Consider the following 15513-nt stretch of genomic DNA (forward strand, 5'->3'; position numbering starts at 1 on the left):
TACTATGCTTAACACTTTAGTTTAGGGGTTCTTGTCCTAATAAATGACCATAATAAATGCAATGTTTAACCTGAAAAGGGACAGTAGTAGACCAAATGCCTGTACCACGTGGATCAAGACATTATCGACCTAAAGCACAGTTATTTATTCTATTTTTAATAACTTAATTTTTCTCATATACAAATATTCTTACTGTAGAAAATCTGGAAAAGCATAAAAAACCTAAAATTCACCTGTAAATCTACCACATAGCTAAATTCCAACACTTTTTTTTTTCTGAAGGAGAAAATATTTTCTTGTACACAGAGTTAAACATATATTTCTAATATTTATGTTTAAACAAAAAATATAAATAACAACTGGTTGTTATTCAAATAAGTAGCTCTATAAACCAAAGGCTCCCAAAAGAATGTAAAAAAACAAACAAAAAATTCTCCCTAAAACCATGAAACCCCTCAGCTATGGGACTTCTGGGATCCTTTCTCCAGACAGGCAAAAGGCTGTCGGCGGTGGGCAACTCAAGAAGAGAGTCTGAGTCTGTCTGTGCAGCCTGCAGCTTCTATTTAATAAACATGTCAAACAGACAGAGCGACAGGAGGGCAAAGGGGAGAGGCGAAGCCCACAGAATATACTTGCAGCCCACACTGGAATGAAGCACCACTGCTGGCCTGTGGGAAAAGGCAGCGTTTTAAACTCATCTCTTGATTTGAGGTCTTAGTGGGCTTGAACCAGGTTGGATACATAGCAGCTTGGAAGTTTCAATGAATTCACTTTACTTAACAGTGGGTAAAACAGAGCCATTTTAGTGAGCATTCCTGAAACAAAATTACTGCTAAATTTTAAGAGTGCCTTTTGTCTGTTTCACAGCCCCAAAACAAAAAAATGTTTTTCAAGCCCCAAAGAGACTTCAGAAGGGCTTTGCTCCTTTAAATCAAGTAGTGACACCTTCTCAGCTCAGCCTTTATTTAATTAGTCACGTCCAGCATGCTGTGACCTAGTGCCCTCTGTTTAACCTTCACTGATAAGAGCAGGTCAAGGGGCATATAAGTTTGAATATAAAAATTAAACCAATTTTTCAAGTAAACTATATTTCCTTTTTAGCCAGAATTAATTGCCAAGTCAGTACATTGATTTGTTTCCTGAGACCACCTTCGATTGTAAAAACTGTCAAACTGAATGCAATATACAATATCTCCAGTCTCAAGGTCACCCGTGCCAATATGAATTCAGAGTGAAATCAGACTCTTTGCTGAAGAGGGAAAAATATTTTGACAGCCTTATTGGTATACAATGAAATGGAACCAGCTAGGAAAATACTCTGATGGATAACCTTTTGTACTATTACATGATGGGTTCTCACACAAAATAAGCACACAGGTTTGTGGCTTTGAAGAAGGGTGAAGGAGCACTGGGAATGCTGCATTCAGTTTCCAACCTTCTGACTCAGCATGTCTGTTTAGGTAAATTCTTCTTTTCAGAAACTGAGTCAGTTCACATTTTCTGGGGGCCTACTATGTGCTAGCGAGCACAGCACTTTTATGCAATCATATTTAATCCTCACATAGTCTTGTGAGATAGGTGTTCTTAATCTCTATTTTACAGATGAGGAAATGGAGTCTTAAGTGTTCAAATGACTTGTCTAAGGTCATACAATTTGAAGAGGTAACGTGATGGCTCAAAGTCATGTCATTCTGACTCCAGATTCAGGGGTCTAATGAGGATGCCTCCCTGTAACAGCTCTGTATTCTTGTGATGCATTCGAACCCAAATCATCAACATGTCTTATATCATCTTGTCTAACTCTTCAGCAGGTCAGACAATTTATCTCACTTCAGTTTTTTTCTTCAATTCCTTTGAGCCTCCCAGGCAATTCATAAATTGTCTCTCAGATTTTTCTGAGGTCAGATCATGCTGAGATGTACACCTTCCTTCTTTCCACTTAAAATCTCTTTTCCTGTTCTTTATATATATAGTTCCTAAAATCTCACTTTTGACAAGTAAGTTGTTTTGATGAACTAGAACATGAGTTTCTCTGACCATAACTATCACAAAAATAGTACTTTTCTGGAAAACTCATCCATTGCTATACAGTACAAATACTATGTATTTAATTTACTTAAGCATTATATTCTTGATCACGTCCATCTACATAAATGGTGTCTATGTAGACAGACGTGTTGCTTTAGCTGGTGAAGCCTGTTTCCCTTCCCTTGAATATGGAAGGCTTATGACTGATTCAACCAATAAAGTATGGTTGATAGGTAAGTATGTGACTTCTGAGGCTAAGTCATAAAAAGTCCTGTAGCTTCTGTTGGTTTCTCTTGGAACACTTGCTTTCTGGAAGCTTCCTCTTAGGACACTCCCATTCAGAATCGAGACACCATAGTGTTTTAAAAAGTCCAAGTCACATGGAGAAGCAGTAGTAGATGCTCTGGCCACCAGTCCTAGGTGAATCTTGTCTTTGAGTCATCCCAGGCATCAAACATGACAGTAAAGAGCCTCCAGATGACTTTAGCTCCTAGCTGTAGCCATGACATCACGGAGCAGAGACAAACCATTTCCACTGTGATACGCCCCATCTGAATTCTGAACTCCTAGAATCTGTGATCAGAAATAATTGTTTCCCCCAATAAGTTCATCTGTTTGTTTTTCAATGCATAAAAGTAATTAAGAAAAAATACATTGTCATTGGTATATTAAAGGCCCCGATGCTAGAAATTCTGGGCATTTAGGTCCCCTCACATGCTGATAAAGAGTCAGAAAGAAACATGAAGGATAAAGGGTACCTGGAAACTACAGCTAGGAAGAGAATAAGAAAGAGTAAAGGCAAGACTGATAAAAGAAGAGAGGAGAGACAGGAGAGAGACAAAAAAGAAGAAAAAACAGGAAGGAAAGAACTGAGAAGGAAATATAGAGTTGCATGAGAAGAAGGAAGAAAAGGTACTGGAGAATTGTGAGAACCAGTCAAGAAAGGGCATTCCAAATGAGAGCCAGGGCATTTGATTTTGAGAATAATTGTTTTATATTTATTTTTTATTTATTTTGTTATTTCATTTCTTTTTATCCCTAGAGACACTGATTTTGAGAATAGTTGAACCCGCCTGAACCACTCTGGTTTTATTCCTGCTGTTTTCAGCAAAAGTGGCTCAAGTAGGGGATGTTTCAAGTTGGATATAGCAAGGATCTGGAAAGGAGAAATGTTTTTTATCTTAGTTGGGCACAAAGGATTCCAGAAATAGGCTTTTGATTTTTCTTTTTGATTTTTTCTTTTCCTTTTTCCTTTTTTAATGAAATCACTTGACATTATCACCCAATATTAAGCCCTTCAGGCTTAAAGGCCACTAGGGAGCAGGTCTGGTGAAGTTCAGTGGTGCTCCTTTGTGAGTGAGCCTGCACAGGCCACAAGTTCACAGGAGGAGAGGGGCAGGGAGCAGGGACCTAGGGCTCCGTGACAGAGTGACTGACCGAACAGCTGACTTATCCTAGATGTTTGTTTATGATATGGAGTCCCCTGTAGCAGTATAAATGTTGATCAAGAAGACCCGTGAACAGGAAGCTAAGAGACAGTTTTTAGATATTTGCTATTCCATAATCTGTTAACAAAAGAAATCACTCCCTTTCGACCCAGCTGATGGGTAGACTGGTGGACTCCATATCCTCAGCATGTAAAGTTAAGGTTCCCTGATTTGCAAACTGTTTCCAGACAGAATACGGTGGGCTTAGGTCTTCATAAAACACAGATGTTATGTTCAACCCTGAGGCAAGAACCACTGACATTTTTTGGAGCAGATATCTCTCATTTATGTGTGGCTGTAACCTCCCAGAACTCTAGGTGTTGTGCAGTCAGTTACCACCTAAGGCTAGTTCAACTGCTCTGGAGACAGAAAAGCATCAACCCAAAGGAAGGGATTTCTGTTCTTGTGACAGATAAACTAATTCTATAAAGTTGAAAGATACTAGATCCAATGATACAACTTAGTCACAAATTTCCTTTTTTGAACAAAATGACAGGAAGACATAAATTAAAGAAATGCACATTTGTCATCAGCTACAATATAGAACTATTCCTCCCATCTCGGAATGGCAAAGTCCACTATTTTCATACATTTGTATCTCTGTAACCTTTTTCCCTCTGAGCAAAGCAATTCATCTAAATTATGGGTTCATCATCTGCCAAGTTTGTTCCTTTTTTAATGAAATCACTTGACAGTTAATAAACTGAAAGAGAAAGTCTATTCCTTGGGGCTTGCTCTGTTCCAAAGGTTCAGTGTTTTTGAAAATTAAATTTCCTACATGAAAAAAAAATCTGTTTCCAGGCTGACAGTCTGGTGTTAGAGCATAAAGCAATTCTTCTTTCTTTAGCTATAAAAACTTAATAGCTAAAGATGCAAATCCCTGTAAAGCTAGTTATACACTTTACATTGGATACAAAATCAGCTAAACCATCCGTAGAAAGTCATATCAATCAATTTATCTAATTTTGATTCTATTTACATAAGAAACCATTACTTTCCTTAATATTTAAAAGTTGATGAGATGATAATGTCCTGATCTAAAGAATTCCAGACAAAAGATTTATAAATAGCAGCATGGCAAAGGATGAACATAGGCTTTGGGGTGGGGGAGTCATAGTTTCTAGTCCTGGTTCACAAACATGTAACCTTGGGCAAATTACTTAACTGTCAGCTTCTCTATCTGTAAAATGGGTATAATAATACTTTGCATGGTAGCTATGAGAATAAATGAGAATGCTAGATGTTATAGAGCATCTAATACAGTTCCCAGAAAATAGTAGTTTAATAAATTATAATACATATTATAATTCCATTTATTGTAGTTTATTCCTTATGCCCCAATTCAGGAGAAGAATCTGACATCCTGTCTACACTAAAATATTAACTCTTGATTGGTTAACATTGATATAAACCAATACTTGGTACCTGAAAAGCAGGCAGATGAAGAGCTGCAAAGCTGTTGAAGAAACGTAAACTCTGAATGGCCACTTGGATGGTATTTTGAGTGTAATTCTCCTTGGGACTGGCAGTGCTGGGGTCCAAGATGGTGCCATGGAAGAGGACGCAGTAGAGCATATGAAGAACTCCAGCCAGGTCGGTTGCCTGAAGAGCAGCTGTCAGCCCTGTGGGATCCTGGCGATTATTGTCAAATATGCTGTATGACCTGACAAAGAAACGTTCAATTCTTTGAGAAAAACTACTTAAAGGATGTTAGCAATTTGTATAGGTTAAATGAAACAAGACAAGCAGACGGTTAAAAACAAACCATCTGAGTTGTATAATATGGTAACAAGAAACTTCAAGGAATAAATGCAGCCCTCCCCACCAACTGCACTGTGGCTTTTTCTTCTCCTGAAAGACCAGGCTGCTGCAGCAGTGTCAACTGAGCACTCTGCAGCCAGTGCTGAGGTTGCCAACCACCCTTCCCACACTTTATAGCCTACGTAGCCTCACTTTGTTTAGTATCCTGGGCCTGGGCAAAGTGGACAGAGTCTGTGAAAGCTTTTGGGACTCAGAGGCCAAAACACTCCTAGCTTCCTTTCTGGATATATAAAGGCACTCTTCTTAGGGGAGGCAGCTATTAGGAAAGCATGAGGCCTCAAAAACCCAGTAATGTGTTGGTATACTGTGGTAGGGAGATTCTTCAGCTGCTATTGAAGCCCCTTTTCCAACATTGAGGAGTACAGGCAGGACAGGTTGTAGAAGCCACAGTTCCAAGAACAAGCAAGTACTGGATTAGGTCTACACAAATCAGATGAAGTCAGCTTAGCTACCGTGGCAGGTAATGTTACAGAAGAGCAAGAAGAGACAATGGCAGTCGGAAATGAATTCCTAAAATCAATAGTAAAGCAACAGGGGTATGCTAAATCTACTGCATCCTTGAACTAAGGTATTTTTTATTTTTTTCTTTTATTTATTTTTAATTTTTCCCTTCCTTTCACAGGTGTTAAAAAAAAAGTAGAACCACTCAATGTAGGGCTTGAACCCACTGACTCTGGGATTAAGAGTCCCATGCCTCTACCAACTGAGCTAGCCAAGCAATTCTGAATTAAGGTATATGTGAAGCATCTAGTGACCAAGAGCAGGCAGTTATAGTAAACATGGCTGCCAAGCATTCACTCCTTTAAACAGAAACTGTACAAAGATTTCTAAGGAATCACCTCTCCTTAACTCATAGCCAATATGCTTCACATAGACCTCCCTCCCTACTTACTCTGGCTCAAGGGTGCCCAGGCCTAAGGTAAGCCACACATTTCTCTGGCTGTTGAGCATCACTCAGGGATGCCACATGTCACAATCAGAGCTAATGGGATACAGGGAGATACTTTTGCTGAGATGCTTGGGAAGAAGTCATCACTTTTTCCTCTACTGGGTTTGAATCTGAGATGTAAGGTTTGGAGTTGCTATAGCCACTTGTAACCACTGCACAAAACCTCAGGTATCTTATTGCTCTTTCTTCATAACACTCTGATTTTTCTCAGGGAGGCAAGTTACAAGTTTCTACTCAATGTCTTCCTTTAATGTGGCACGATCTACACAATACTGAGCAGGAGTGCTTTTATGTTTCTGGCATGGCATAATACTTTTCCCTATTTTTTAACACTATGAGTTAGTGTTAAAAATCTGGGTTAGTGTGCGTATAGATATGTGTGTGTATTTATATATATATACACACACACACATATATACACACACACATATATACATATATACACACATATATATACACACACATATATACACACACACACACACACACACACACATATACACATATATATACGTTGTCATTTGTCATTCCTTTCAGCTGGAACCCAGGATGGGAGGCAGTCCTTGAAGAACTATGCTTACTTCATTATCTTTCCCAGAAGCACTCAAGAGGTGTCACTAATTAAATGAGAATTGAGAGGTGCTGACTGGCAAATTTCTAGTATCTTGTCTAGTTTTCTCAATTCATAACTTAGTTTTTCCAAAGAGATCATTTTATTCATTTTACTTTGCTAGTTGCATCAAAGCAGTTTTATTCATAACCACGGTACACATTCATTTCTTGAATGTGCACTATTTCTAAGAATACAGCCAAATGATATGACATCTTCATATACCTTGTTCTCTACCCAAGAAAGAAGCTCTCTTATGAAATACTGTCATCTCATTTATATGGCAGGATCTGCCAAGTACATTCATATATTTCATCTTATCTCATTCTTACTGGGTTTTCATAGTTGGTAGAGAAGTTATTCATCCTCTCATTGTGCACATGAAGCAAGTGAGACCTACAGAAATAAGGTGAAGTGTTTTAGGTCATACAAATTTTTAGTGGCAAAAGCAGGGATATCACCCAGGGCTTTTGACTGTTTAGGGTCAGTGCTTTGTCCATGGACCAAAACATCCAGGTCAAACAGAGGCTGACCTCCTCTTTTCTCTCGATGTCTTCTTTTAACTCAAATTTTGTGATTAAATACTGTTAAGATATACAGAGACTATAATGCAATCTTGTATTGTCGAGGGGAGATATTTTTGTCTCACAGTACTCAATAAAAACAAAAGTTTAAGAAATGATATTTATTTGCTTATAGGTATATCTGAACCTTTACACAAACTTCTGTTAGCTAATGTCAGCTGGCCCTTACTTCCTTCCATTAAAGCCATAAGAGTTAGGGGTCAGACCCTGACTAGAGACGTGAGTAGAGATTAATGTGTCTGAGTTTATTATATAGGTTCCAAAAAGGGGCCTGTGTTTGTTTAACACTGATTGCCTTTTAGAACCAGTGACAAGTCAGAAGATATTTCTCCCTAAAGCTAATTTCTAATAGGTTTTCAGAACCTTGAGGATGACTGACATCACTGCTGGTGACAACAGTTTTACTGCTCTGTGATTCAGAATGGTGACTTTCCTTTTACTCTTGTGTTGCTTTTAAACTGATATCAGCATATTCTAATACAGATATTCAGGAATATAGCTTTGTCATTTAAAACATTTTATAATACTTAGTCTTTCTGAGCATTTATTAAGTGACAAGAATTCACTGCTATTTCCTCTTCCAAAGAATACATGTAAAAAATCTTAAAAAAAAAAAAAAGTGAAGGTTATCAGAACATCTCCTCTCCTGTACCATTATTTAGGAAAACACTAATCTGATGGATTATAAAACAATACAGCCCAGTCTTTTGCAAATATTATCCTAATGAAATGAAAACGGTAATTGAGGAAAATCTGCTAAATAAGCATTTAAGAACTTAGATGTGGAAATGGTTCAAAATGCATAAAACAGTGTTTCATGGAAAAGACCATTCACGCTGAAGACAGCCCACAGAATATATGGGGGCAAGGGGAGGGTTTGACTGTCCCATTTGGCTTCCACAGTACTAATGTAGACCTGAAGGGACCATAGAGAATGTTTACTTTTGATTTAGCTAAAAGTACAGATAATTTGTCCATGAACAGGCCACTGGCTTCTGTTGGTCTTAACTGTCAGTTATAATCACTTTAAGCCTAAATGTTTATAAGAAAAAAGTAAAAGGCCTTATTCATATCAGGCAGGGGTAATGAAGTTTTCTTTAAAAAATACATAGAAGATGTGAAAAATAAGATCTGCAATTTTGTATAGTACATTCTGAGATATTTGTAATTTTACCAGATTTTAAGGTGTTTTTGTTAGGTCTCCAGGACTAGAGATCTTAGTGAGATATTCATTTCTGTTTATCAAAAGCTAGATTCAATTAGGAAAAACTAAAATTGGTTTTTCATCAATACTACACAATGCCTGACAACCCTACTTTACCTTAAAGGAGAGTATAGCTGGGCAAAAACAGCATGATTTGTGTGGGCATGAAGTGCCATCCATTCCATCTTCATAAACCACTTATACACCGGGCCTTAGTTGGCCTAAAAAAGCAGCTGTGACAGTTCCAGACTCTATAATCCCTTTTCTTCTGCTTGTTTGCCCTCATTTCCACGGTCCCCAGATTTCCAGCTTGGTAACATCCACTCTGATCTTCAGTGCAGGTGGTCTTCTAGATTGTTCTCTTAGCTTCTTGGAGTTTGGCTTTGTTTTGGAATCCCTGAGGGATCTTGTGAGAACATCCCATTTTAGCCCTTAAACCCATAGACCTGCACTCAAAGATGTGCACAGTGTTGGAGTGGGTGAGACTAAGTCATTGTCTTCCCCCGTGATGGATGAGAACTTTACTGTTCAAGGAGAGGTAAATTATTCCTCAGCAGTATCCCAGTTTTTGGATATTATGTCCTGGGATATTCTGAGAAAGCCAACGGTATCCAGTAACAACATCATTCATCAGGGTTTAAGGTGAGCACAAACAGGCATGATGTTCTGTCAGGTATTCTGTCTAAAAAGCCAAAGTACCTGTGCTCTGGGAACTCTGAGCACCTGTGATGTGAAAGGTTAAGACCAAGCCTCTGTTCTAGAGGCGTTACAGTCTAATAGTGGCAGGTGGGTGTATCAGTTTCCTATTGCTGCTGGAATAATTACCACAAGTTAGTGGCTCAAAACAATAAAAAATTTAATATTTTACAGTTCTGAAGGCCAGAAATTCAAAACTGATCTCACTAGGCTAAAATCAAGGTGTCACAAGAGCTGTGTTCCTTTTGGAGGATCCAGGGGAGAATCCATTTCCTTGCCTCTTCCACCTTCTAGAATATGCCTCAATTCCTTGGCTTATGGCCCCTTATTGCAGCTTCAGAGCCAGCAACAGAGCATCTTCAAATCTCTTTCTAACGCTGACTTTCTTGCCTCCCATCTTTATTTATAAGGACCCTTGTGATTACATTGGGCCCCCCTGAATTATCCAGGATAATCTCACCATCTCAAGATCCTTAACTTAATCATATCTGCAAGATCCCTTAAGCCACGCAAGGTAATATTCACAGGTTCTGGAGATTCAAATATAGATACTGTTGTAGGCACTTTATTATGCCTACTCCGGAGAACCTAGTCATTCATGATTCATTCATTCAACAAATATTCACTGATGGCCAATTATGTGGCAAGCCCTATTCTAGGAACTGGAGTTCAGCAGTAAAATCTATGACCTTTTTCTCATAAAGCTTACATTTTAGTGCCGGAAGATATAAACGAACAAATATATAATATGTAATGTATGGTGTGATAGAGGAGCACCGGACATAGCTAGGAAATGAAGAAGTAGGAATGTGTGTGAAACTACTTTACATAGGGTGGTTGGGGAAGCCATTTCTAAGGCATTATTTAAGCAAAATTCTATAGAAAGTGAGGAAGAAAGCCATGTGGACACCTGGGGGAAGGGTCTTTCAGGTAAAAGAGCAGAAGATCCCAAGGCTTGGAGCCAGGAGTGTGCATGACATGTTCAAGCAACAGCAAGAAGGCCAGTGTGGCTACAGCAGGTTGAGTAAGTGGAAGAGTAATAGGAGATGAGGTCAGGGAGGGAGCAGAGAACATCAGGTAGAGTCTTGGAAACCATTATAAAACTTTTACTGAGTGACATGGGAAGCCATTGTAAGGTTTTGAGCAGAGAAGTGATGTACTCCGACTTCATTTGAACAATGAGCACTACAGCTACTGGGTTGAAAACTCTTTAGAAGAGCCAAGGCAGAAGCAGGAAGACCAACTAGGAGGCTGCTTTAATCATCTAAGTGAGAGATAATGGTATATGAATCAGGATGGTAGCCATGGATGTGGGAAGTGGTTGGATTCTGAAAATATTCAGATGGGCAAGCCAACAGATTTCCTGATAAATTGGATGTGGGTGTGAGAAAGAGGAGTAAAAAATGGCTCAATGCTTTTTGGCCTAACTGGAAGACTGTGGTTGCCATTTACAGAAATGGGGAAGAAAGTGAAGAGAGCATGTCTCAGGAGGAAAACCAGGAATTCAGTTTTGAACTGGTTAAATGTGAGATGCCTATTATACATCACAGTGGAGACAGTGGATTGGAAGTTGTGTGAAATAAGCTTCCCAAGTATAGGGATTTTTGTCTCTTTTGTTTCACAGATATATCCCCAGGGCTTAGAACAGTATCTCATATACAGTAGCTATTCAATACATATGGGTTGAATGGCTGAATAAATATACAAGCCCAAATTCAGAGGAGGAGTCTGGGCTTGAGATATTTGGAAGCCATCAACACAGAGATGGTATTTAAAACTAGAAACTTATTCTAGTGAGTCTAGAGTCTGAGGATTGATCCTTGGGATACCCCAAAGTTTAGAACCAGGAGAGATGAAAAGAAACCAGCAAAGGAAACTAAAAAAATAGTCACCAGTAGGGTAAGAAGGAAACCAGGAGAGTATGGTGCCCTAAAAGCAAAGCGAAGATAGCTTCAAGGAGGAGAAAGTAATCAATAACAAAGGTTACCTACAAATAAACATGAGGACTAAAAGGAGGAAATATATACAAATGACTTAAGTCTTATTTTTAGATTATAAAAACCAACTCCACATGCTTAAGATGGGAAGAGGGTAAGTAACAGGGAATGGAATACGGTTTGTCAACAATAAGTGGGAAAAAAGACTTAGCAAATTAGGTTCCTGCCAGTTCAAATGAGAAAACAGCACTGCTTGATCACCAAAGAATATAAGTGAATTTTGACTAACAGGAGTACAATGAACACAACAAGGAAGGTTTAGCTCTGCTCCAGTGCACTGTATGACTATTCTGGAAGTACTGTGTCCAGCACTGGGTGCAGCGCTAATTCAGGACACAAAGTATCAAAGTTCCCAAGTAAAGTGATCCCTGTGGTAAAAGTGTCTGGAAATAATGTCACCCAAGGAATATTTGAAGGAATCGGGAAGTTTAGCTCAGAACTGAAGGACCCAAAGGCTATCTTCAAACTGAAGAAGTATTTATTTATGACCCCAGGGGAGACATGTTACTAGAAAGCATATATGAAATAAATCTACGGAAAAGTTTCTAGGGCTAGGTGTGGTGGTACACGCTTATAGTCCCGCTGCTTGGGAGGCTGAGGCAGGAGCATCGCTGGAGCCTAGGAGTTCAAGGCTGGGTGAGCTATCATCGCCTCACTGCACTCCAGCCTGGGTAACATAGTGAGATCCTATCTCTGAAAAAAAAAATTCTAATAATGAGAACACCTAAAAGTGAAGTGGGCTGTTTGGTGTGGTATTGACATTCTTCTTCATCCTGGAAGAGGTGGAAGGTCACATCCACTGTAATAGCAGAGGGCACTTAAGGCTCAGCTGGGCATGAGCCTGGATGATGTCTAAGATTCTGTTCAATTCTGGGATGTTACAACAGATGTAAATCTACTTTGAAAATTACAGTCAGTCGGCTGGGCGTGGTGGCTCACGTCTGTAATCCCAGCACTTTGGGAGGCTGAGGTGGGCGGATCATGAGGTCAGGAGATTGAGACCATCCTGGCCAACATGGTGAAACCCTGTCTCTACTAAAAATACAAAAAAAATTAGCTGGGTGTGGTGGCACACGCCTGTAATCCCAGCTACCCGGGGGGCTGAGGCAGGAGAATGGCTTGAACTCAGGAGGTGGAAGTTGCAGTGAGCTGAGATCACGACACTACACTCTAGCCTGGCGACAGAGTAAGACTCCATCTCAAAACAAACAAACAAACAAACAAACAAAAAAATTACAGTCAGTCTCTCTCTCTCACAGACACACACACATACAGCACACCCTCCCTCTCTAACCTTTTATGTTATTTATATAGTAGGTGTGGACAATAGCTTGTTTAATGCAAATCTAATTTGGAGCTCTGTTGAAGAAAATGGGGATGACTTAACGGAGAGCTGAGGGTAAAAGAAAAGTCAAGGTGGAATGTATGTATGTGTAAGCAATCTAAGACAGTCAGGACATTTGGTTAGAGAACAGCAAAAATAGGCTGGGTGTAGTGGCTCATGCCTGTAATCCCAGAACTTTGCGAGGCTGAGGTGGGCCGATCACCTGAGGTCAGGAGTTCAACACCAGCCTGGCCAACATGGTGAAACCCTGTCTCTACTAAAAATACAAAAATTAGCCAGGCATGGTGGCATGTGCCTGTAATCCCAGCTACTAGGGAGGCTGAGGCAGGAGAATGTTTTGAACCTGGGAGGTGGAGGTTGCCGTGAGCCGAGATTGTGTTACTGCACTGTAGCCTGGGGAACAAAGTGAGACTCCGTCTCAAAAAAAAAAGGCTGGGCACGGTGGCTCATGCCTGTAATCCCAGCACTTTGGGAGGCCGAGGTGGGCAGATCACGAGGTCAGGTTATCAAGACCATCCTGGCTAACACAGTGAAACCCCATCTTTACTAAAAAAAAAAAAAAATACAAAAAATTAGCTGGGCTTGGTGGCGGGTGCCTGTAGTTCTAGCTACATGGGAGGCTGAGGCAGGAGAATGGCGTGAACCTGGGAGGCGAAGCTTGCAGTGAATGGAGATGTGCCACTGCACTCCAGCCTGGGCGACAGGGTGAGACTCTGTGTCAAAAAAAAAAATAAATAAATAAGGAGAAAAAGAACATTAAAAATATAGGGAAAATTAAAAAGTGAGAACATTAGGTAGGACAGGCTCAGATACCTGGGAGAATTTCCAGTTACCTGATTATGAGTTTCAGGTGAACTCAAAGAGGAATCTTTTTTTTTTTTTTTTTGAGGCAGGGTCTTGCTCCGCTGCCCAGGCTGCAGTGTGGTGGCACAATTGTAGCTCACTATAACCTTGAACTCGTAGACTCAAGCAATCCTCCCATCTCAGCCTTCCAAGTAGCTGGGACTACAGGCATGTGCTACTACACCTGGTTAAGTTTTAATTTTTTGTAAGATGAGGTCTTGCTATGTTGCCGAGGGTGGTCTCAAACTTCTAGCCTCAAGTGATCCTCCCATCTCACCTCTTAAAGTGTTGGGATTGCAGCTGTGAGCCACTGTGCCTGGCTAAAGAGGAACTCTTGAGAAGGGAACCTTCCTGAGACGAGAAGTAACAGATGATGAAAACGGAATGGACAGTCTTGCTGTTTGGGATCAACAACCTGGAAGAGGCTGAAGAAAGAGCAAGACCAGAGGACACCAATAAGAATGGAAGGTGAAGGACAAGGCCACTAAGAAGAAGAAACTCTGGACCCTGGCAAAGGTCTGAATGGAGACACAACAAAGTGGAAGAGTAAAGAGGTGACAGGCTCAGGACAATCTTAGGAAAACGAAAGGTGAATGAAGGGGCAGGGAGGAGCCTATGAGGTGAGAAGGCAGGCAGCTCTGGGTGACTGACAACAAGATATCCTCCTAGATCTTGGAACTGCAGGCTAGGGCTGTTGTCCAGTACTGCCTCTCAGATGGGACACTTTTGACCTCTCTAGCTTCAGTTTTCCCATACTGTAAACAGCAAAGGACCCTGTGCTAACACACTGGTTTGGCTAGTTGATACTTTGGGCCTCTCTTTACAGTTTGGAAGTTGGGCTGAAGGAGCTCTGCCAGAGGCTATGTTGTGTTGTCAAGTAAAGGTAATTGCTTCTGCTGGGGGAGTAACTGGGAGGAAAAAACTGTCATATCAGGTGCTGCATTAAGATTCCAGTACCCTCCTAAATGATCTTTCTGGCTTCCGCTCTTGCCTCTCTAATCCATTCTTCACAGAGTAAACAGATGCTTTTTACTTTTTAAGCCACCATCCTGTTTAAAATCCTCCAGTGGCTTCCCCTTACACTTAAGAGCAGAATTCAGATTTCTCATCTTTCTGTCCTCACCTCCTGGCCTTTACTTATTGACTTCATCTTCTACCACTTTCTTTCTGGCTCTTCACATTCCAATATATCACTTTCTCTGTTTCTGGAACATCCCACCTCAAGGTCTTGCCATTCTTCTCAACTAGAATACTCTTTGCTTGGGTCTTTACATGCCTGGCTCCGTCTTAGCTTGTCATCTCCCCAGAGAGGCCTTTCCTGACCACTTTGTCTGCAGAAGCCCTTGACCAAGACATTCAGCTATATTACCAGGCTTTATTTTCTCATGTCACTAGCTAAAAGAATCTTATTTGTATATTGGTTGATTGTTTTTTCCCCATTAGACTGTAAATTTCATCAGAGTGCTGTCTTGTTCACCAATCGATCCCCAGTACCTTGCCAAGGTCTGGGACATGGCACATAGTAAATAGGCGTGAGTAAATATTCGCCAAAGAAATGGAAGGAAGAAAGGGAAAAGTGATTTTAGCAAGGCATGCCAAAGGAATGAAGGCCTTGGATGCCTATTTCCTAACTCAGAGAAAGAAGAACATGAGATGTGGGCAGTCCTTCTTCTTAAGTATAGAATAGGCCCAGGAAATGGGATTCTGGCATAGGCCAATGATTGTTCACTGGTATTTGCCAGCTCTGCCAATGAACAGCTGTTTCTCAAGTTCTTATTTTGTTTTGTTTCAGGTGCTATGTGCCTGACGGGGAGCTGCTAGGATATTTAGCTTCTTTCTCTAGGTAAATCTTTTAACTCTAGACACAAACCACGTATACAAGGAAAGAGAAATAATGAACTGCACGTTGACAAATATCAAGTAAGTGGCATAAATAGTATGTTCCATCT

The 15513-nt window shown here is 40.2% G+C and overlaps 1 protein-coding gene across 8 annotated transcripts in view; it reads right to left on the reverse strand.

Annotated features, from left to right (window-relative positions):
• Positions 1–15513, reverse strand: part of SCAPER (S-phase cyclin A associated protein in the ER) — a 562100-nt gene that overhangs the window by 28286 nt on the left and 518301 nt on the right. For all 8 annotated transcript variants that reach the window (XM_030814840.1, XM_030814838.1, XM_030814836.1 and 5 more), the window contains one exon: positions 4941–5178. In XM_030814840.1, coding sequence (XP_030670700.1) covers positions 4941–5178 — 238 coding nt within the window. The remainder of the gene's footprint in view (positions 1–4940; positions 5179–15513) is intronic.

This window comes from Nomascus leucogenys, chromosome 6 (genome assembly GCF_006542625.1).
Source record: "Nomascus leucogenys isolate Asia chromosome 6, Asia_NLE_v1, whole genome shotgun sequence".
Taxonomy (NCBI): domain Eukaryota; kingdom Metazoa; phylum Chordata; class Mammalia; order Primates; family Hylobatidae; genus Nomascus; species Nomascus leucogenys.